This window comes from Corvus kubaryi, unplaced genomic scaffold, assembly GCF_017639235.1.
Source record: "Corvus kubaryi isolate FWS band 111438036 unplaced genomic scaffold, C.kubaryi_AGA036_p1.0 37396, whole genome shotgun sequence".
Taxonomy (NCBI): Eukaryota; Metazoa; Chordata; class Aves; order Passeriformes; family Corvidae; genus Corvus; species Corvus kubaryi.
Genome location: NW_024581135.1, coordinates 30,887,954 through 30,911,889, shown reverse-complemented (window position 1 = coordinate 30,911,889; position 23,936 = coordinate 30,887,954). Strand labels below are relative to the sequence as shown.

The window sequence follows — 23,936 nt, the reverse complement described above, 5'->3', positions numbered from 1 at the left end:
TCTATTTTTTAATTATTTGCTATGATTGAACCCCCAAATATATATACCTACATGCACGCACACACAAATGCATGCTTTCTCACTAAGAAAGCAGAGGTACAGATATAATAGAACAATCTGGGGATCTGGAACTTTTTGGGAAAAAATAAAATCAATACAGGATAACCAGGGGATCAGGCCTAGCCAGCATGGGTTTATGAAAAGCACGTCTCGCTTGACCAACCTGATCTCCTTTGATGACAAGGTAACCCACTTACTGGATGAGGAAAAGGCTGGGGTGTCATCTACCTGGAACTTAGTAAAGATTTGGTCACTGTTACCCATGGCATTCTCCTGGAGAAATTCACTGCTCATGGCCTGGATGGGTACACTGTTCACTGGGTAAAAAACCGTCTGGATGGCCAAGCCCCAAGACTGGTGGTGAATGGAGCTAAATCCAGTTGGCAGCTGGTCACTACCGGTATTCCCCAGGGCTCAGTTCTGGGCCCAGTCCTGTTTAATGTTTTTGCCAATGATCTGCACGAGGGGATCACAGCAAGTTCACAGCCAACACCAAGCTGAGCTGGAGTATCAATCTGCTGAAGTAGTGCTGTGCAAACAGTTGGATTCAATGATCTTAAGGGTCTTTTCCAACCTAAACAATAATTCTGAAGTTCTAAATATTATCCATCAGATCCTCACTAAAATTGTGACAATCATAAAAACGGGTATTTTTCCGCTTTCATATAGAACCATACAATATCATTCTCCTTAGGAGCTGTGAGGACTCTACATAGATGAAAGAGCCATAAAAGCTAAAGAAGCATTTGGCACAAATACTCAATAATTCTCTTACTTTCTCACAGCTACAGAGGACTTTTCCTTGTCAACTTATTCCCAACACTTGCCCCACTATGGGGACTGTGCCATGTAACGTCTTATCTCCCTAAAGATAGTGTCAGTGAGAAGATAATGGACAGATTTAATAGCTCCCATTCCACCAGCTGAGCTGTTTCTGTCTCCAAAGTTTCCCTTGCACGGTTCCCAGACAAAATTAAAGACCTTGAGAATTCAAAGAAGGCAAAGAAGATCATTAATCCAAACAGAAAAATGACCATGCTTTTTTTTTTTCCCTTGCTCACACTGTCAAACATGGCAAATTAGATACTTTTAAGTCAATACCAGGTCTCACAATGATCTCAGCTGAAGGAGAGTAGACACCACAGGAGGTGGACAGGAAAATATAGTTCACCACAGAATTCAGACAAGGGTATGTTGCAAAAACTGATGAGAACCAAAGGCATGTATAGGATTGAAAAGAAGTATGGGAGATGGCGGCAATAAACCACCACTGCCATGCCCACGTGCAATTTGCACAGGCAATTCCTCTTGAACAAGGTGATTCCCACAATTTCAGATCTGATTCAAGTGTACTGATTTTCCACTAAAGGTGTGTTTCTAATTTATATTTAAAAAACTTTTTACACTCCCAAGGGGATGGGGAAGGATCCCAGAAGGACACCTAGCTTCTGCTAGTAGTTTCCTCTATCCCAAGCCCTATGGAAAGAGGAAGGATTGTAGAGTTGTGTGGAAATCCCTACCCCAAAGGTTCAGAGCTTTCAGTATTCAGTATTTAAAGAGCACATAATTTCAGCCACCTCCTGGGCACTTTATGATCCTATTGCATTTCTGAACTAGACCAGGTCTCTACACAGAAATTAAAACCAGGATCTTTCAGTCCTTCTAGATTGTGCCACACTGACCTTATTAATTAATAACTTTTAAATAGGCACATTTAAACAGTCAGTCTCAAAATGACCAATTTTGCTGTACTACATTTGAAAGTGTCTGGTTTTCACATTTTTACATGCATTTTAAGCATGTGCACCATGTAGCACTACCAGCCAAGTGCTCTTGTACAGAGCATATCAATCTGCAATGGTTTCAAGAGGAAAAAAAATTAATAAAGAAACCAGCATTACTTAAAAGCACAGCAATGGTAAGCGCCAAAAAAGTAAAAAATTACTGTTAAGCAGTATGTTTGGTTTGAAGAAGTATTACAGTTCCTTCATTAAGGTTTTTTAACCATTTTACCTGGTTTATTATCTATCAATATCGATCCCCCTTACGATAAATTTTGTAACATACTACCACAAGAGCTACTTCTTTTTTCCACTGTGGCTGAAGTTGACAAGCAGCATTCAATTATTATTTTTTCTAGGATTGTTATGAAAAATGACAGGATGTAAACCAGTATTTTACCATTCTGAAAGTCTGATAGTTTTTTTTCTAATCTACACTTCCTGAAGTGCCTTTCTTGCTTTCCCAGATACCTCCAATATTTATTTACCTGGTAGTATCTATATTCAAGTGGTACATTTGACCATGCGAAGGAGAAACAAAGCAGCTGTATAGACAAAGTCACCTGCAGTAAAATAAAATGTTGACTGATGTTAGACCTCTGCATAAGTACTAAACCCAAGACAAACTAAGGGTAAAACCTGTCCACTCTTCAGCATTTGTAGGCTTCAATCAGGAACTAAATAAAAGCTGAAATCCATTTCTTATGCAATTAAACCAGACCAACGTATAGAATGCACCCTACTTCTATCTTCACTGCACCAACCCTCACATCACACTAAAATAGGTTTGGTTTCTTTTTTTTTTAAATAACAAACATTGGAGAAGGGTATGAATAGTAGACAAAAGCTATTACATTCTCAAACAGAAAGATGAGTAAGTGAAGTAAGTGTAAACAGATGTCACTAATTTATTACAACATATTTTGCTCTCTGACTTACCACGTACCTCTCAGTTGCCTCAGCCATCAGGACACGGGAAATATGTCCCATAACGTGTTACTACATTACTGGTTTATCCCATAATACCAACAAAACAGTAAATGGCATGTAATAACCCCACAGAAAACTCACATAAATAGTGAAATTTTTTTAAACAGGCAAAAAGCTGTAATTTTTATGAAGTGGATACCAAAAATTAGGTTAATCTTCTCACAAATGTTTTGTTTGGTATGACATGTAACTGAAAAATGCATAAAATATGCCTCCCTTTATGGCAAGTATATGAATTACACTCAAAAGTTTATATAAAGTGCCCCCTCTATGGGACTTCTTACACAGCTGTGCATGGGCAGGACAGTCTCATTTTGCTTTGTAGAACAAAAGTCTCAGAAATATTGCACTGGTTTATTCATTAGGCTTTGACTCCTCCTCACTTATGCAATCCAGCGTATTACCAGAGAAATTCAGTTACAAGAAAAATTACACTCTTGAAAATATACGATAAAGTAAGTGCAAACTGCATTGTAGGGTAAATCCTACAGTGTGCTGGAAGGCCCTACAAAGTCCCTTTATAGGACATAATTTGGAAAAGAAGTCAGTGTATAAGAAGCCTAGGAAGTATGTTCAGGAGTACAATAGCTCCAGACTGTCCCACAACCAGCCTGCTCACATTTCAGGAAATCAACACAGACCACATCCATCCCGACTGATGAAAGAGTAGGGTCAGTACGCCTTCTCCCGACCATCAGTGTCTTTCTCAGAGGCATTGAAATTACATTAACCACAAAGGGGCTAGCAAGCAGCCGCAGACAGTGCAGGTTAGGCGGGTGAGGCTCGCAGCTCGCCAGCGCTCCTGCCCTCACAGAGCTTGCCGCGAACCGCAGCTGCCCCGTTCTGCGAACCCCAGGGCGGAGGGGAGGCTCTGTGCTATCCTCGGCATCAAGCAGCCCCTCCGCAAGAGCCTAGGGGGAAAGGAGTCGGAGAAAGAAAGAAAGGAAAATAAAAAGAAAAGGGGGAGGGGAGAAAAAAAAAGGGAGAATCCACGTTTCTGCATTTCTCTAAAACAAAGAATGTGAGAAAGCAGATGTAGCTCAGCGCAAACGACTCCGCCCTGCGAGGCTTCGGGGCTTCGGTGTTTACTCTCCCAGCTCACTTGCCCAGCTGTCCTCCAGCCCCGTCCCAAGCCCTTTCTTTTGTTGGGAACTTCCCAGCGGCCGCAGCCCCGCCGGGACGGGGGGCTCAACCCGAGCGCCCCGCGGCAGCACTTGGCCTCTGACCGCCCCTCCCGCTCTGTGCCCGCAGCGAGCGCCGCCAACCTCGGTCTTCCGCTCAAAAACCCTAAGCGCAAACCCCTCTCTGCCCCCTTCTCAGTAGGTAAAAGCAAAAGTCTAGTTACTCTCGCACCCCAGAGGTTTTCCATTCCGCTTACTAGCCAAATCACACAATAAACACACTGCATGCAAAGAGGGGGGGATTATGATAATTGTTTTAGAGGCAGAGAGAAACTCACCACCTTCATACTCCTCCACTTCTTGCGCTTTTATGGTTACAAATCGGCCTAATAAAGCAGCGAGGATGAAAAAAGTTCTCGTTTGTACCAAGACTGCCATCATGCCTAAATATTAGACATGTATCCTCCCCGGGCAGCAAAAAGTGCAGAATCGTAAGGTTATTTTAGCACCATGAAGCCAGCTGAGGAGTCTTTCTGCCTTTCCGCATCAGTTCCAGGACAAAGTCTGCGAGCCCTCTTTTCAGCACCAATTCCAGCGCAGTCTGCAAACACTCCTTTCAGGGGATGCAGCTTTAAATAGGAAGAATGCTGCCTCCACTTTCTTCCTGCCCCTTTTCAGCTCGTTCAGGCTCCTAATCATCCACTCCCTGCCAAGCAACAGTCTGATTGATGGTAAATAACCGAATCAGAGCTGGCTTCACTCTTCCTTGAACTTTTCTCTTTACGAGCACACTTGCAGGATATTTTCCTGCTGCTGTGCAGTGCATGTGCTTTGTCAGGACCATTTATTAAGCAAGCAAAAGCAGAGTTTTAAGACACTGTAGGGAAGAGAAAGCTCTGCTTTTCACACACCCAGCGCACGCTTCCTGGACATGGAGGGTATAGTCCCATTTGGAGCCGATTCCCTTATTGTGAACGTGATCACTTCCAGCGCGCCAGAGGATTTCCTCCTCTCCCCTGATAAGTGCACCCGGCCTTGCTGCGTTATCAAGCGGGACTCCAGTTCCTTAAGAGAGGCTCACAGAGCTAAAATAAGGCAGTTTGCTTCAGGAACTTTTAAGTAAGCACCCTTCACCCAAAGGGAAATAATCATTCTCAAATGAATTCTGTTGCTGAATAATCATTCCTCAAATGCCTACGTGCTCTATATTTACTGTCCTACCAGTTGGGAAGACTGTTGGAAATCACCGGAAGATGCTCTACACTTTTAACACCAGAATGACGATTCAAACTATCCAATTACCTGCTTTTCTTCAAGGTTCTCTGCCTCTGTTCCCTGAGAAACCTACCTAAGCCCCAGCCTAGTATTTAGCCCTTAACAATGTGCCTTAATTAGCATTCTAGTGTGAGCACTAAGCAAATCTCTTTTGTGGATCACTTGCAACTGGGAGTAGAATGTTAAATTTCTTTCTTCCCACAGTGTTTATGGTCTGCTGAAAGGAAGCTCAGTCACTAATCCCCTCATTAGCTAAGAATGGGGTCATCTATACCTGCTGCAGGACAAGGTAGATTCATCTGCTGGGAGGTTTTCTGTGTTCAGCCATTTTGGCTTGAGAACAATCCCATTTGAAGTAAATATCTTCACCTGGATTCATACAGATTGGAAACTCCCTGGCTAATTACAGCATGATTTAGCACCTCTCAGTGATGCAGAATCCTAAAGCCTGTGAAGTTTTCTTCTGTCTCTTCAAAGGACCAGCATGCCCAGAAGAAGAAAGGTAACCCAGAAAATGGCACAGAACTTCGATGCTACATCAAACCTACTCTAACAGTAAAACCAGAGATTAATGAAAACATACACTGAAAGAGACCAACTTCAAAGTCCCCTACTCTCTTGCACCAAGCAGTGTTGACACTTTTTTTTTTTCCTGAGGTATTCAAAGATAACTTCTGCCATTTCACTCCTAGGAGAGATTCCTACAGTGATATCTAAAAGTTGCCCTTCATGTCTAATTCTGCTTTGGTCTCACCAACAAATTATGACATATAACTAAAACAGATGAACAATAAAACAGAAAAGGATGCAAATTGAATCCATCCCCTTATGCCTCCTCATAAATACTTCCTTTTATCGTGGTTCTGCATTAAAGATGTTTTCAGTTTTATTACAAGCACCATATGGAGTCATTAAGTCTACCATTTTTCATTTAAACAAATTCACTTCCAGGTCTGACCTATTTGATAGCATCCCATTGGATATGAGTGAGAGAAAATCTTCAGGTAGCACCACTGTGAACAGAGTCAGACTAAGCAATTAAGAGTGGGCAGATAAATAATTCCAAGTATGCTCAGTGTCACTTCTCCCCTCCTCCTCCCAAGAGGGGAGAAGCCAACATTGCATAGAATAATATTGTACATTTATGTAGCAACTTCTCTCCAATGGTTTTTCACTTTTTTCCATAGATTTTAGGATTCTGTAAGGACAGAGGAATGTGGAATTTTGCAAATTAGCCCAAGGTCATGGATTCACTAGTAAAGCCTTTTTTGGAGCTCATTTTTCTTCTGTGCCAAGGAAAACTTACACAAGAAAATTCCTTGGGAGGAGAATCCTGGGCCCCAGCTCCTGGAGCAGATTCTTTTCCAATCCACCTTCAAGCTAATAATTGCTATACATCCAGCTTACAGTATGTAACCACACCAAATTTAGTAGACAGAGACATTGCAAAGTGGTAGGACTGAATCCTCTTTGTCTAGTCCATCTCAGTAGAGCAATAAATGTGGAAATGCAGAACACAAACCTGGGCTCTTTCCACCAGCAGGAGACACTTGGAATTCAGGATGGTCTCAGTTACCAATTTGTGGCTGATTATTGACTCACAGGAGATGAAAAAGTGATATGACATGATTAAAAAATCACTCCCTAATGGAATCACAGAATTGTTTAGTTTGGAAAGGACCTTTATAGGTCATCTAGTCCAAGCACCCTGCAACAAGGAGGGACATCTTCAACTAGATCAGGCTGTCCAGCCTGACCTTGAATGTTTCCAGGGGTGCGGCATCCACCACCTCTCTGAGACCCCTCTTCCAGCATTTCATCATTCTCATCCTAAAATTCTTCTTTATGTCTAGTCTGAATCTTCATTTTTTTACTTAAAAGCCATTATCCCTTGTCCAATCGCAACAGACCCTGCCAAAATATGTGTCCCCATCTTTCTTACAGACCCCCCTTTAGGTACTGGCAGGATATTATAAGGTCTCCCCAGAGTCTTCTCAGGTTGAACAAGTCCAACTCCGCCAGCCTGTCTTCACAGGAGAGGTATTTCATGCTTCACATTAGAGCAACCTTCATGTTTGAAGAATCTTTATACAACATGAAGGGAAACAACAACACAGTAAGCAAAATCTTCACACAAAAGCAGTGTGTCCTCCTTAATGATAAGCTCTAAAAAGTCTCTGTGAAATGAAAGCTGTCCCCAAAGCTAGGACACTCCTAGAAATGTCAAGATACAATACTCTGGAAAAAAAACCCCAAAACTAAATGCTCCCTAATACCCTGTTTGCTGATATTACCTACTTTTAGCCAGTAAGTCAGTACTAGTCAGATATCTGACCCAAAAGTTGCATGTAAAATTCAAAATTACTCAAAAGTCAAAGAGCATTGTGAGTGATAGATGAGGCTAGGGAATACTATTAGCTAATTGTGAGGACTCAGAAATATATTAAAATATAATTCACACACTTAAACCTTTCAAAATATCAAAGTCAGGCCAGAAAAACCCAATTTAGCAGCTTCAGATGCATCAGAGCATGCATACGTATGAGCAATTAAAATCCAATCTCCATGAGGGTCTCTCCACTAGAGTTTAAGGGCCTCTCACACCTTTCACGCTGTTATGTACAGTGTGACAGTGCTCCTGTTCTAAATTAATCTGTACCAAGCTGACAAAAGATATCTTCATCTAAACGAGCACGCTATCTGCTATGATTGAGAACCTGGGCCAGTGTTTTAGATCAATATGAAATCAGTGCATTCATGGAAACTGGAAATAAGCTCTAGCTGAATTCAAAAGGTATCTGTTCAAAGACAAGCAAGATTTTGCAAAGCAGTGTCGTTTCACCAAAGGGAGCTCAAGTCAGTGTGAGAGTTGCCATCAAGTTTTATGTAGGCAGTTAAATCCACAGTAAGCGCGGTTTGAAATTTCCACCTTGTATAACTTCTTCGATCACACACTTAGTTTAAAAAAAAAAGGCAGCAAATTGCCACACCGTATATTTAACTAACAAAAATATAGTCCACATAAAATGCTTGCCCTTTCTTGGAATTAACCATTAAAATGAACATGACTGAAATAATATATGAGAGGAAAATAGTTCTTCCTTTGAAGTGTGTTCACTTTGCACTTTTAAAACCATTCCTGCATAAGGAATCAGTTTTCCCATTTTACACAGGTTTTTCACATAGTAAAAGGAGAGAAAATCCTGCTATTTAAAATGAGAAAATGTAATAGGAAGCTACAGAAAAGGGCAAGAATGAAAACAGAGGAATATTATACTACTTTTCAATCATATTTTTAAGTGGACTATATTCCAAACTGCACAGCCTCAAAATCATAATCTTCCTGCAGAGAAATCCACCAAAAAAGCAAGGATCAGCTAGAGATTTAAACGATGCTCTATCAGTAATATTGGTGCCCAATTGCAGGAGAATATTCCCATCAGCCTTTGTGTAGGAAGGTTTAATAAATGAATTTAAGTCCTAATAGAGGAAAGATACCTTTCTTGGTTGCATTCAATCTTTGTAATGTTGTTTCAGTTTATTTTTAATTTAGGGACATAGGATGATACTTCACTTTAAAACTGCTAATGTGGAGTCTTGGATTATGCCAGTCACCATAAATGGGCTTTTGCTATGAAGAACTTCAAACCCAGTATTCAGTAAGTTATTGGCACTGGCAGCCTTTCCTTTAGAATGTCTCAATTAAATTAAACTCAACGTTAGTCTAAGAAAAAAAAGTCAAGGAATTAATTAGGTAAATAATTATGGAAAGTCTTGCATGAAGTCTTCTGAAAATTATTCTTTACCTAGAACAGGAAAAACAGCATCATTATTTTATTCCTTATTACAAATTCATTGTCAAGCTGGCTTTTGTCTGCATAAAAACTTAAACTGATTAAGTGAGAACATTAAAGGATCACAGCAAGCTACCCACTTAAGTGGCAAGGGCAAATGCTAATCTGTAATTCAAATAGGTCCCAACTGATGGCCTTCACTGGCTTTTTTGCCTAATATTTAATTAATTTACCTTAGGGACCCTAAGATAGCTTACTTTGTTCTTTTACATTGACTTAAAGTCCCTGCAAAAGGAGTTAAAGTCCTATCCAACAAGCATGTTCATATCTCCAGTAATTTTTTTCACCCAGGGAATCACTTGAACCAATGGGACTGTAAACAAAGAATTTGGCTGAAAGTATATTTTTAACTCTATTCTCTTGTAGGAGTAGGCTTTTTACAAGATGTGTTGAGGCTCAGGACTACTTAATCACCACCACTAAACTTTATCCACAATTTTAAAATAATATTTTTTCATTGTCATTCCTTTATTTTAAAATTCATGTCCAACACTCTGTAGAACTATTTCGTCTTAACACAGATTTCAGACCACTAAACTGTGCTTTAATATGCTCAGTGCAGCCCCAAGCACAAAATGAGCCCTTAGGTAACTTGTCATCATGTCCTAGTATAACATACCTTGTCTTTAAGAAACAAAACACTGTATCTGTCTTTTAGAGCTTAAATTGTGTTAACTTAGGACATGATTCAAATCTGTTGATTTTATCCATTGTTGTTGACGTTTTGTATCTGTTGCTGTTTATTTAAATGGATGTAATTGCTGCAGGTTTCACATATTCAGAAATATTACAGAAATTATTCTCAAAAATGTAAGAAGCATCAATGACCCCACTGAAAGGACAGGAAGATGATGTGGAGCTCAATTAAACTCTTATTGCCCATGCTCTTATCTAAAGTCCCATGCAGATGGAACCCTATAGTCACCAGTATTTATGTGCAAGGTAAGGACCTAAAAGTGTGTGTCCCCAACTACCAGAAGCAAAATAGTCATATTATCACAGCATGCTGCCTGGACCTGTGTTCAGCTCTCCTGTCTATATAATTGTTTCACTTTGGGTAAGAAAAGAGACTGTGGTTTCCATTGTTGGTCTCATGGACTAACATCCCATTGGCTGCAATCAGACTCTGTAATATTTGACCAAAGCATGGTAAATACCCCAGCCAATTGTTTTCCCTATCATTACACTGTTATTTTTAAAGCATTGATCTTCAGCCTTAGAGTTGAATTTGTGGAATATCCAAAGCTGATGGAGTCATCTACTTGAAACCTGGGGAATAAAACATTTAAGTTTGTAGCAAAATTCTTACCAATCATAACATGAGGAAGAAGTTCAGAATGCAGTCTTACATACCACATTGCTCCCAAGTTACATCTGATTTCCTAGCAAAATAAAAATGCTGAAAAGCCTGTACACACTACATGCCAATTAACAGAGCTGGCCTACAGATGTGACTGGAGAATGGCTACAGCATCTCCAGGATGGACTTTAGAATCACCAAGCTATCCACAGAATACATACATTAAAATTAATCTAGAGAAAAAGATATACATAATGCTCCAAGGAAAGCTAGTTACTGATCAGGCTCTACAGACTGAGTTTCCAAGTGAGATAAACCCCAAGGTAACCAAATGTTAGCTCAAAATGAGACTTTGTCAGCAGTTGCTCTGGGCCTGAGCCTGCTGCCTGCAGGGAGCTATGGGGGAACCACCCTGGGTGGCCTGCAGAAGGGAGTGTCTTGAGCAGATGGGATACTGTGCAAGCCAAAAGTGGAGACAGGTCCAAGAAGTGTCTTCCCTCGGAGGGAAAGGGCCACTAAAATAAGGAATATATTTTCCCCCTAAAACCCCATATTTATTATTACATCCATATGAAACAAAGTGCCTGTGACTTTACACACACTATAAAGTAGGACTGAAGGGATCCATTTACACAGGATATTGTTTTCCATGTAAAAAAAACCTTAGCAGATGTTTAGTGAATGTTCAGTATATATAGACATGTTTGGACAACGTTCTCAGGCACCTGGTGGGATTCTTGGAGTGTGCTGTGCAGGGCCATGAGTTGGACTCAATGACATTGATGGGTCCCTTCCAACTCAGCATATTCTCTGCTATAATGCCCTATATTAAATTTACACTTTCCAGAAAATCCCCATTTTTAAACATACTGGTTTTGTCCGGGATAGTTGAAGTGCCTTTAATTCTACTTACTTACCATTTAAAATCAGGAAAGGCCTCAGCTCCATTGACAAAAGGAACTTAGCTTGCTCAGCATCTTACTGGAATTGCTCATCTTTTTATAAAGTAATCTTTTTAAAATACATTATTTAATATCTTTAATGAGTAAGAAGAAATAGATTTAATGATTTTGGGGCAGGCATTTTTGACACCAAATCAAAGCAGTAGACACAGGTGAAGGATTACCCCTGTTGAAGTTAGCAGCAATAGTTCAGCTACTGAATTAATGTATTCTCTTGTGAGGGAAGCTTCCACCCCTTTCTACCCATCTTTTCATCACTCTGTTAATACATAATCTTTAATCTGCTTTAAAGAATTGGAAGAGTTGAGATAATCCTTTTAGATTCTTTCCAGCACTATTTTTCTTCTAGCAAGAAAATGTGATTTATATAGTAGCTATATTCTCTCTTAAAAGTGAGTCCTCTTCTAGAAAATAGGATCCACCTCTATCAGGTGATAAGATCTGATAAATAGAAAATCAGGGCATTCATAAAACCCAATTTAAAAACAATTTTAAAAATCATGAAAAAGGAAAACTTGTCATATTCTTAGTATTTTCCATGTTGACATAGACATTCCCTATTTCTTTCTTTTAAGCAGCCAGGGAAAAGCTGGGCCAACATGGATAAAATTATGGATAATTAATAAAAGGGGAATAGCAACAACAGTGGAAGGAAGTAATAGAGAAAAAGGAGGAAAAAAGAAATCAGCACTTGTGTAAGTCAGGGATATAAGACTTGAATTTCAGCGTCACATTCACACAAAGCTGAAACATAGAAAAATTTCTGTAACAGAGTTATAATTCTAGCACTGGGGGTGTTGGTGTCACTACTAGAATTATAAGCCCAGAACATTAAATAAATGTCAGTGATGTTGTGTCTAGGTTCAAACAGAGAATGCAAAAAAGGTTTATTCTGCCTGTTTTACTTTTCCATTTCCTTTCCATGCTGTCTTCTTTCCAATATTTTATAGCTTTTATGAGCCTTATTGCACTAAGATTCTATGAATGCATGTGTGGAGCACATTTTGGACTGCCTTTAAACATTAAGTGCTAATTGAAAACATAGTTTAATCAAGTTTACATTTAACTTTTGCTGTGAAAAAATGTGCAAACTAAGCCCTTTTAGAAAACTGCTTGAAGTTTTTATTTCAGAATTCTTTATGAGGTAGGTTTATTTTCAAAGTTATGACTCATCAGCAAGTGGATTTTCATCTGTTTAATGGGCTGAAGCAGATTGTTGAAGAGAATATCTACCCTCCATACTCACTGATACACTTTATTTTGCTTCAACTGATTGCTTTCATGATGTAGTTCAGGAAATCATCCTCTTACCCTTTTTAAAGATTGATAGCTTAGATGAGTCTCAGTCATTTTACAGAATAATTATTAAAGCTTAGAGATGATTGTACGTTTCCACAATAGCATAACTTACTTCCTTCTCAAAAATCCCCCTACCCTAAATGCCCATGGTAGGCAAAAACTTGTAAGTGGTCTTCTTATATCTCTTGTTATGTCACTTCTGACAGCAGCTGACATACTTAAACCTGGTGGCACTGCAGCACAGGAACACAACCTCACCTTGTAACCCTGGATCCAGTGATGGGGTGGTTTAAAATGTACCCAGAGATACGTAATAGCCACAGTGGGTAACTGGACTGCTCTTTTTCCCCTCGGTTAGACTGTTTGCTATCTGGGGAAGATTTAGACTTCTTGTTAGAAAGCAAGGGTTTGCATAGATGATTTATATTCAGGTACTTCAGAAGTATCAGACCATGTCACATATACTCTCCCTCAAATCTGCTGGGACATTAATTTACAACCACATTACCTCAGCAGGCAAATCAAGTCTAAACACTGCTGCACAGAGCAAAGCCCACACAAAGTGAGCCATGTATGAAAAAGCCCCACACAAAATGTGAGCAAACCCCAGAGATCTCTTTCACCATGCTTATTTCCATCAGCTAACGTGCTTTCCATGTGGATCCCCTAACCAAACCCACAGTCATGTGGAAAATGCCCATGCAGTGCAGACTGCACCCACTGAGCCTCCCACTGCTCAGAGATGCAGCCCTGGGCACTACAGGATGCTCTGCACATGTGCAGTAGGAAGACAGATTTTTAATATTCTCTGTCTACTTCACTCCACATCCACTACTTTATATTTCTAATTGTCACATATATTCAAACTTTATTGGATTAAGCTTTTTTTACAATCCAAGCACAAACACATCCACAAAAAACAAGTATAGGTATGAGTTAATTGCAACTTGTATTTCTTGTAATCAGGCTGGTTGATTAGTGATATCTCATACTGTGTTATCATTTTGATCATAATATTCCTACCAATCTTTCAGGGTACCTTCAGAAGGATTGTTTGGCATTGTTTATTTAATGTGATCATTACTGTCTTTTAAATACACTCCCAATCACATCTTTATGAAGAAAAGAGGACTGAATAGCAAGTACTTGATGTTCCACAGATTTTAGGAGAACAGGAATGAAATTTTTGATTGTAATTAGCTATTTTTATCCTTATATTTAAGCATCTCATACACTAGGTAGAAAACATAGATGAAAATGCTGGTTCAATTTCTTCTGTATACTTCCAACATTCAACAATGCACTAAATTCTCCTATGAAGTGCAAAGTTTAAATTGCATGAAGGATAATTTCAAGCAGCATGAAATAGATGCTTTTGCTTAGTATGAAAAAACACCTTATTTTTTGCAACTAGAATGCAAGTTTTAGCTACCTACTATTACTATTTCATATAATAATTTTTATTATTACTTATAAAGGTTGCAATAGAAAATTTCAAGTCATATACAACCTTAATGAAGCTGGAGGAATTTTCAGATTTTTTTTATCTGCTTCGTGGAACTGTTTTTATAATTACACCTAAGAATAAGAGACTGTCCTGAAGTTCTAGCCCTACTCTTCTGAGAATACAGGAAAACTTTTTAATATAAAATCTTGACCTAATTTATTTGCATTCAGGAAGCCTGTGACAATGTCCCTCTGAAGAGAAAGCAAACACATGTCAGAGGCAAAGTCCCATCAGGAACTTGACATTGATCCCAGCCTTACCTTGTAAGACTCCCTTAGGAATTGTCACAAGTGTCGCAAGCCCCACTGAAGTCACAGGGCTCCATGCAGATGTTAACTCAAGGATATAGCAAACTCTTAAAAAGTCACCAGCATTTGGTCAAATATCCCTAGGGCTTAGACATTCTCCAGGACTCAGTTTATTTAATACATCTTCTCTTTTTCTTTTTTTTTCAGTCTTTTTGAAATTTTAGATTCTGGCTTGTACACCAGCCCTTTTGAATAATCTTGTGAGGTTTCTAATGAGAAGAGAAGAGAAGAGAAGAGAAGAGAAGAGAAGAGAAGAGAAGAGAAAGGAGGTGGAAAAAGTTACTCCTAACCTCTTCTCAGTGCCACAGATGTTTGAGAATACTACTTATACCCATGAAGGAGACTTTTTAGGCCCCTGAAAAATCACTCAAATTGTAGAATAAAGCCATTTTCATTTGGGGGGAAGAGCAGGGAGAAGAGGGGGACCTACAGACCATGAAGAGCTCATTGCACTACAGCTTCAGCATCAGTACTAGAAGAAACACCCACTGACCTGCTAAAGCATGTCCTGGAACAGGGCTTCTACCATGGCAAAGGAAAACAACCTTCCTGTCACCAACAAAATAACAAAATACAGATTCTGTGAAAAAACCAACAAGGCACATGGAGCCTTTTACATTCTCCATGACCCCACACTGAGGACATGAGATCACAATACAACATCATTTTGACAATCTTGCAGTGGCTATTTGAATGTTTGCAGCTAGACCTCTAACAAGGAATTTTAAAAGCCCACTATCTTATATATAGGCTCCAACAGACCATCAGAAGGCCAAGCTGAACTTAACACACACATAGACTAGAGGAAGTACTTAGTTAGAGTGGCACACAGACAAATATTTTGTTTGGCAGAGAATGAGTCTGTATAAACAGGAACACGGTCAAATCATGCACTTTTTGCAGGAACTAAAGTATTCAAACTCCAAAAAAAGAGACACTACCCAAAGTTATACAGGAAAGAAAAGAACAGCTAAATAATCATAGAACGATTCCTTTATTTTCATGAAGCTAGATTCTTTTCAACAGCATCCTTCTTCAGTGCTATTGTAAGGTTTTAAAACTCTAGATATGTGTTGTACCCAAAAGACCATTAGTTTCTACAACAGTGGATGCTTCAGTAAATCCTTCAATGCATCTAAAGACTGTTTGGAGTTGCTTATTTTCAAGCTGTATTTAGTGTCACATTTACACAGTCAGATTCAAGTCAGCTCTAAGTGCCCTGAGCACAGAGGTCAGCCAATGTCAGAAAACCCAAAGCCAAATGCTGTGTTTCTAATGCTGGTGAGAAATGACTCAAAGAAACTGCAGAAACAATTACTGTAAGTGGTATTGAAACTTAAGTCTCTGATATTTACCAGCATTCATGGAAATAATTCTCCACTGTCAATAAGAAGGATATACCAAAAGTAGTTCTGTCTTTTGTTCATTCACATTTACACAGGGCCTACTGGAAGGCTTTAATCCTACAGCTTGGCTTGTCAACAATACTCCTCTCTAAACATAGAGATGCCCAATACTTATCCTGATAAGTGTGCTCTAAATGTTTTGTCCTATTTTTATTTGAAAGTGAATCTATCCATATTATTGAGGACTGACATAACTAAAGTTTGATCCACTTCTTTAGCAAACATGCATGATCTACACCAGGCCTATGGAACTTAGTCCTTCTCCAAGTTATCTCTGTTGGTCCTGGAATTCTACAAATTCACCTATTTCCTCCATCTCTGAAAGAAAATTTGTGTCTAAAGCATTTCAGTAGTTTGTCATTTAACAATCTAGCAAAATGTTCCCAGTGAATACTTTTTCCATATCCTTTAAGAGTGACACAATATCCCTTTAAAAGCAGATGTACTTCTAAAGTAAAGAGCTAGCAAACAATTCATGTAAATATTACTTTTTCACGTTTGAATTGATGAATGCAGAACTGTGAAATGACCCCCCCCAAGGGTGTAATGTCACATTCAGTTTTTTTAATTATGTGTATACTCAGACGTAATGAGTAATTACAGAACTTGTTTGTGGAAATCAGGTAAAATAAGCACAGTTCTTCATCTGTGCAATCCTCTGTTCCCATTGTGGAAATGGAGAAGGGTTTAAATGGTTAACTGGAGATAAATATTTTTGTAAGAAAGCCAGCTGTGTGCCAGGCAGGAAAATTCAGTCACTAGTGTTCAAACAAAAAATGAAATACTTTGAAATCCCAAGGTCATCAATGCACCTGAGTAAGTCCCATTAAACTTAATTGACATTTTATACATTTGTTGAGGGCAAAACACTCTCCTACAGCTGCAGCTCTTCTTGAATGACTGTAGGCCAGACTACAATTTAAAATTGAAAAAACCATAGTATGTTTCAACAGACAAATCAACTTTTTTGGCTTTGGATTTGTGTTAGCTTGAGGCTTAGCTCTGGGTACTGGATATGGAGCTGCCGACAGCTGGGGCTCACAAGGGCACAGCTCCTCCCATGGTCCCTGCCCTGCCAGGGCACAGTGAGGGACTCAGCCTGGCAGCCCAGCACTGCCAATTCAAAGGAGGTCACATCCAAGTGACAGCCTCTTACTCTCTGAGCTTTCCCCCACGCAGAAAGAGACCCGGGCATGAGGAGAGCTGCTTGTGTCTGCACCCAGTGATGAAATTCCGGAAGGGCTCACACAGCAGCACTGCAGATTGGACACAATTGATCCCTTGTTTGGCAGGGTCCTGTTTCCTCAGGGCCCATTTCTACCTCTCACTAGGGTTTTCAAATACATCCTTTTAAATTGCTATGAAAGCTGCTGGGGCTTTAATAGCAGGTCAGGGTTAGGGCAGAGCCAAGCAGAGAACCAAAAACTGTTTCAAAGACAGTTCTCCTGTGCAAGCTTCATGCAAGTGCCCAGCTCAGGACATTCAAAGGTCTGCAAAGTCCAAGAAACACAATTCTGGCCAGATTAAGAGAGCTGAGAAACATGAAATAAATCATCCCCCTTTAAAATCCCATCTTCTTCAAGCAACAGACATGCCTGAGGTTTCCACTTTCCATCAGATAGCCAATGATTCTCCTGTCAGGCCATCCCTCAGCAGCTGGCTCTCTGCTTTACATAGTCCTACTTCATGTGAGTCCCTAACCAAAAGTCTGACTCACTTCACAGTGCCGTCCCAAAAGCTATTTTTATTTCCCAGCTTTGTAATTCTCTCTCAGATGTTAATCTACTTGCTCCTCCCTCCTTCTCCCACATAAGTTAAAAGTAAGTTAAAAGTCTTTTTTCCCAGCAAGCAAAGAGATTGTGAGCTAAAGCATTGCGGAACCAAAGAATTTACAATGTATCAAAAATTAACTTCCTGTGTATTTCTGTAGCAATGCAATGTTAAAAATGGGTTTTTTTGGTCTCTTAACAAAGTCCCGCAGAAAATACAGAGGGAGATTGGAAACTCAGAATTATGCTAAGGAATACCTCACTTTCCCCTGAACAATGAGGTTACTACAGCTGTGCAGTCATCCACCAAGAATTCCTCTTACTGGAACATAAAAGCTGCTATTTTATTCAAAAATTCCCTCCTGGATTTTTAAGTTCTAGTGAGACATGCAGGAGTGCAGGACTGATTTGTGGAGTGCTCAAATTTACTTAATAATAGGAGGGCTGAAAGACTATAATTCTTATTGAAACTTTTTTTAAAAGTATTGAAATTTAATTTAGTTGAACAGAAACATAGTATCATGTTAGACTAGTTATAACTATTCCCAGGTTTTGGCTATAGAAAGTAAAATTACATCTGCAAAACAATCCCTGACAAGCAGGATGAGTCACATTTCAATCTGTTTTCACTTAATTAGAGAAATTTTTTTACATATGTTGGGTTTAGAAAAAACAACACAGACAACCACTGCAACTGGAAAATTATTAAAAGGTGAAATATAAAGGGTTTCGAGCTCAATGACTAAGGTATTCCTGAATCCAAGAAAGCTCTGAGGAAATAATGGTAACCTTTGTAATTTGCAGAAATAATAAATCAAGTCTTGTGAAAGGATGCCCAAAATACTTCTCAAAAGTAACACATGGTCTACCATTTGCCTAGAAAAGAAAACTTTGTTTTTAATCAACCTGGTAGATATATATTATATGAAAAGAAAAAGTGAGAAACAGAACGAAAACCTGAGAATAAGCAAACAGGAGAGAGAAAACTACAGCCTGCTTTCCATTTTTGCAGTTGCTTTTTATTAACATCCAGTGAAGAGATGGTTCCACAGTGAAGCAACATGGTTTAAAATGCAAAGTGTTAATAATGGCTAAAAATGAGACTTTAAAGTTTTTCATCTTAGGAGGACATGCAAAAGATAATAGGAAAATAATATTGTTTGAAAGCAACTGAAGTAATTACAAGCCTGTTGCCTTGTACTTTTGCAGAGGAAAATGATCTCTTACTTAAAAATTCTTCAACTGCATCGAGATGAACATGTCATTCTGAGATGCATCATGTCGCCTCAAAGGCTATGACACAGAGGCTGTTGCTGAACTGAGAGATTCCCATGGGTACTTCAAGCATTAAACCAAAGTGACTGGGCATAAAGATTGCATTGCTTTAATACAAGATTATGTACAACTGCCTAAGTTGAGAGAAAACACAATGTGTTTTATGTGGACACTCCTTTTGCTAGGTTGCAATCCTTTAAAAATAGATTTTAAAAGAGGTCCTATTTCTCTTCAAGTTCAGGAGTGCCAAGCAGGTTTGGATGGGAAAAACAATTCTGTATTTGGGGCATAGTACATTTTTCCCTACTCAAAAGTAGATTAGAAAATATTTGCACACTTGGGCCACTTCCATAACTTGCTTTATAACACTGTGCAACGGTACTTTTTCTATGCAATGGTGTTTATTCCCTAATTGCTTTCATCCTTTAGTCTCAGTTTTCTCACAGGTTTCCGTACCTGTGCCTTGGGTCTAGGATAAAAGTATTTCATCTTCTCCCAACACACACACACACACAAAAATCAGTAGATCAGCAAGGAAAACGGGCATGGATTTTTGTTTTTCTGCCCACAGCTGTTAACACCGATATCCACATATCAACATCCACAATAAAGTTTGACTTGGATGGAGTCAGTGTCCATAAAAATCCTAACATTTTTAAAATTTATTTAGTTAAAATGTGGTGATAGCTCCTAGCATAACATAAAATTGAAAAATCTTAAATTAACAAATTAGCAAAGGGAAAGACAGCGGTAACAACTGCATATAAAAAGTTGCAGATGGAATGTTGGAAACCAGTGGAAAATCCATATTATGGGATGTCATGACAGATCACAAAGATGCAGATCTAGATGCAATATCGGCAATGCCTTGACTGAAGCTTGCCAATGTCTACAGATGAGACGAGAGTTTCATCAGTTTGCCTATGTGGAAAACTTGAAATATGGAATTTGCCTGATAAATGAAGTTGGTGGTCCAGAAGTGAATACAGATCATTACACTAAAAAATAGCCAACCAGGCAAAGACCAGCTTAAAAGAACAGGCCAGCAGTAGGAAAAATCAGAGCCAAGACCATTCATTACATTAGGTATACTATCATTCCTGAATGGGCAAGCTCAACATGTAAAAACAGTATTTTGGGATAACCAGCACTACTGATTATATGTCTTGAAATAGGAAAAAAAATCCTGTCCACATACCACTCTCTATACAAAAGTACTCCTGTCCTCAATATTGTTCAGGGCTTCTATTGCATTTACTTTTGTAGAAGCAATTCACTTTTATTTGAGGTAGGGATGGAAGAAAACTTGGAGCCGGAAGATTCAGCATCCAAACCCTGTTAGTCAGTAATCAGATGAAGGCCATAGGCACTAAGACAGACATCTGAGACAAATACAAGTAAAAGAATAAGCAGAAAGGTACAAAATAACTACAAGGAAGAGAGACAAGAAAATGATGAAATTCATTTGTGTGCCTAAAAACATCCATGTGTCCATGTAATATTCATACTCCCAGAGCTGGAAGGAATGACCAAACTGTTGATCTCTGAGTGCATCAGTGTGCAGGGGAACAGTGCTGTGATGTGCCAGTTCTGGAGGCTGCAGTTTGTGGGTGTCCTACACAAGAGGGCTGAAGCAGAAAGGAAATTCTTAATTCCTTCTCTGAGCCAAAGTTTTAGCTCTTACCCAAGACTGTGCCTGTGTCCTGGCAGCTCTGCCATAGAGAAATGAAACGCTCTTTACATAACAATGGGAGCAGCTAACTGAGAGATAATAAGGGCACTTGAATTAAATGAAACTCCTTGAATAAACTTCTTGGGCCTCAATGCATTTCTCCAAACCCCTGGGAATACCTGATGGGGAAACCTCTCCCCAGCCTGACAGGAATGTGCTACATCCCTGCTGGCAACTCCCACAGGAATGGGCAACCGTAGCTGCCTTACAGGGATGTCGGTAGCGGGTGCAGAGACTGAGACCTCTGTGCTGCTATTGCTCCTTTCCTACATACCAGATCCATCCAGAAAAAATGGGGTTAAGAATCAGAGAGCAGCTACACTGCCAGGAGCGTGTGGGCTGCTGGCAGAAAAATAGGAGAGCAGTCAAGCTTCAGACACAGAATGTCACAGCTTTACCTGAAGTATCACTTTGTAAAAATACAGAGAGTAAAAGCTTCCCATAAAACATAAAATGTGGTTTTCACATTAATGGTGATACTTCTCATTTCCAGAAAAGACCAAAGAACCAAAGATAAAATTAGCCTTAAATGCAAAAATTTAAATTTGCCATTATTAAAGCAAAGTAGAAATACATATATCATATTCGAATGTTTATCTGCTTGTTCAAATTTTATTTGAATTCCACAACCTCTATTTAAAAGGTTTTACTGCTTCTCTCTGAACACAAGTAACGTTTAACTTCCAGTAGTGAATTTACAGACCTTGCAGTAATGATTTATGCATCATTTCCTGCATTGCCAAGCATCTGTGGATGCTCCCGGGTAAGCAGGGAACACATAGGTTGAGAAACTGTATAAAACAAGCAACTGGCTTTTTACTTTGGAAGTCTTTCCACATTCAGCTATTTTAATGATTTTCAGTCACTGCAAGTCTAATTGATAGCAAACAAAACTCTTTCAGGCAGCCCTTAGTTTTACCTCGTGGTATCCTAGAGTGAAAGGAGAAATGCAATTTAATGATACTCTTGCCCTTTAAAACCAGTGATGAACAATCCAGCCCTGCCACCATGATATAGTAGGGTGTAATGTGGGCTGCTCTTCCAGCAGCATGCCCAACTTCTGTGCAGAATTTCCCTACAGACACTTCCTTGTTATGTTTGTACCCTTGCTAGCTGTGTCACCTGAGGGGCACAAACAGGGACCACAATTATGAAAGGCATTTCCAGGCAGAGAAATCTATCTGCCCATCATGTAAATACAAAATGTAGCAATTGTGCAATGCTGTTTTCTACACTGACATTTCACTGAATTTGTGTTCTGCTGTATGTTTGCTACATGAAATAATTCTGTAGAAACAGATGTAATTTCTCTTTCTTGACAACTTATGTAATTGATTTCTAATATATAGTACTTATATTTACCTTTATATTATTTATATTTTTGCAAATATTTTTCAGTAAATCATCTTGTTCCCGTTATTATTAATTGTTGTTAAATAGACTCTCACTTCAATCCACCTTATTTTTAACCTAGAAGCCAACTGGCTTTTCTACAGTTTTGATCTTCAAATGAATTTGATTTGTACCCATCACTGACTGATTACGCCAAGAATTTATGCTTCCAAGGAAAACTTTGTCCAAGTTATACGGGTTAGACAAGTCTGGTTCTCTGATGGAATTTTTTCCAATTTATGCTTATAGAAGAGATGTCTTTTCACATGTGCAGCCACACGTAACAAAAGGAAACAGCTGTGTGCCATCTAACAGGAGACTCTAAATGACCAAATATTGGCATTTCAGAGCAGACAGTAGAAGTGATGCAGTCGACAAGCAGTCGTGGACCTTAAACAATGTCATTTAAGACCTAGCTTGGAGGCCAATGCAAACCTGCCTGCTGACATCCTCAGGGATCACAGCTGGATTTTCACTTCAGAGAAAGCACAAACTGCCTATTCCACTTACTACTAGATGGGTTGCCAGAATTTTGACCATACAGTTAGTGAGATGTGAAATACTACAAGACTAAGGAGGACCAAACAATTAAATGAATCACGATTGACTCATCTTTCTTGCTCCTTGTGAAGTGTTTTAAAAATTCTTTAACTTCCAGCAGTGCCGACATTAGTATTTACTTCATGAAGCTGGGAGACAGAGGAGGGAAGATGATACAACTTTATGACTGTTCTCACAGACCTACAAATGGACATACTAGCTTAATTAAATAGGAGTATCTCACAAAACACACTGGAACACCGAGAAGGGTGGAGTTCAAATGTTGAAAAACATTTTTTGTAATTCCTGCAACTTTTTCTCAGGAACTAGATATGAACATTTGATCCAAGTCATTAAATGTTGCAATAAATAGGAGCTAAAGAAATTAAGATAAAAATCGAGATTTTTGTTAGTTCACTTACTGGTACAATTATAGTGGAAGCATCTCTATCCAATCACAGCACAAGGAAAACAGAGCCCTATTCACTATCAGTACACCAGGATTTTATTTTGGCTTGTCCTGTGAGCTCACTACACTTTTGCAAGTCACTAACTTTATGTCTTAGTCTGCACAGTATTAAGGAAAAAATGATGGCACATTTTAAAAGACCATCTATTGAGGAGTGAGTTTTTAATATTTTAAAATAATTTATATGGAGTAGAATTCCACAATAAGAATGAGAATCAAGTGTTGATCTCTGTCTGAAATAAAATGCTCTGGAGGCTCCTTGTTCCCTGCTAACTCTGAATTTCTGAGCCACACCTTTCACGCTAACACTCAGCAGACAAAAGTTTTCCAGTTAATTTTTGTTCTTCTTCATGAATTCGTTTGCTTCCAAGCCCCAATCTGAATTGATCAATCTTGCCCTGTTGTGTTGAAGTGCTTCTTTTAACCTGGAGATAGCTGTTTTGCCATAGTAGTTAACATTTAAAGCTCAGGCAGATATTATTTTAAAAAGACCATACAGTTTCAGCACAGGCTGCAACAATAACTCTAAGAGAAAATGTCCTCCCCACTGTTGTAAACTTCTAGTCAGACAGAAATTTCAATTACTTCTACTCAAGAAAAGTAAAATTTTGAGTTTTCTCATTTTCTACAAAACAAACAAACAAACCCCTTTCGTTCTTCAAAAAAGCAATGACGCAAATTAAATCTCTGTACATGTTTCTGTGCTTGATGAAGTTTCCTGAACCACTGATGGCCTACCAGGGAATCTCAGGCTGCCGAGAAGTCCAGAGATCTCATACAGCAGCAGCACAAATGGTTGGTCATTGTGTGCTAGTATAGTTCAAAGACATCCTGATCCTTACAGACAGAGTCAGGAAATATATATGATAAAATGTATTTGAATTGCATCCAAATCG

The 23,936-nt window shown here is 39.0% G+C and overlaps 1 protein-coding gene across 3 annotated transcripts in view; it reads right to left on the bottom strand.

Moving 5' to 3' along the window:
* Positions 1-23,936, bottom strand: part of COL5A2 (collagen type V alpha 2 chain) — a 172,134-nt gene that overhangs the window by 96,724 nt on the left and 51,474 nt on the right. Inside the window, exon 1 of one of the 3 annotated variants that reach the window (XM_042040855.1) lies at positions 4,291-4,874. The exons of 1 other annotated variant lie outside the window; for it this stretch is intronic. In XM_042040855.1, the coding sequence (XP_041896789.1) occupies positions 4,291-4,393 (103 nt within the window). In that variant the 5' untranslated portion in view covers positions 4,394-4,874. Of the gene's footprint in view, positions 1-4,290; positions 4,875-23,936 lie in introns of those variants that run through there. One more of the 3 variants, XM_042040856.1, reaches the window with a different exon arrangement.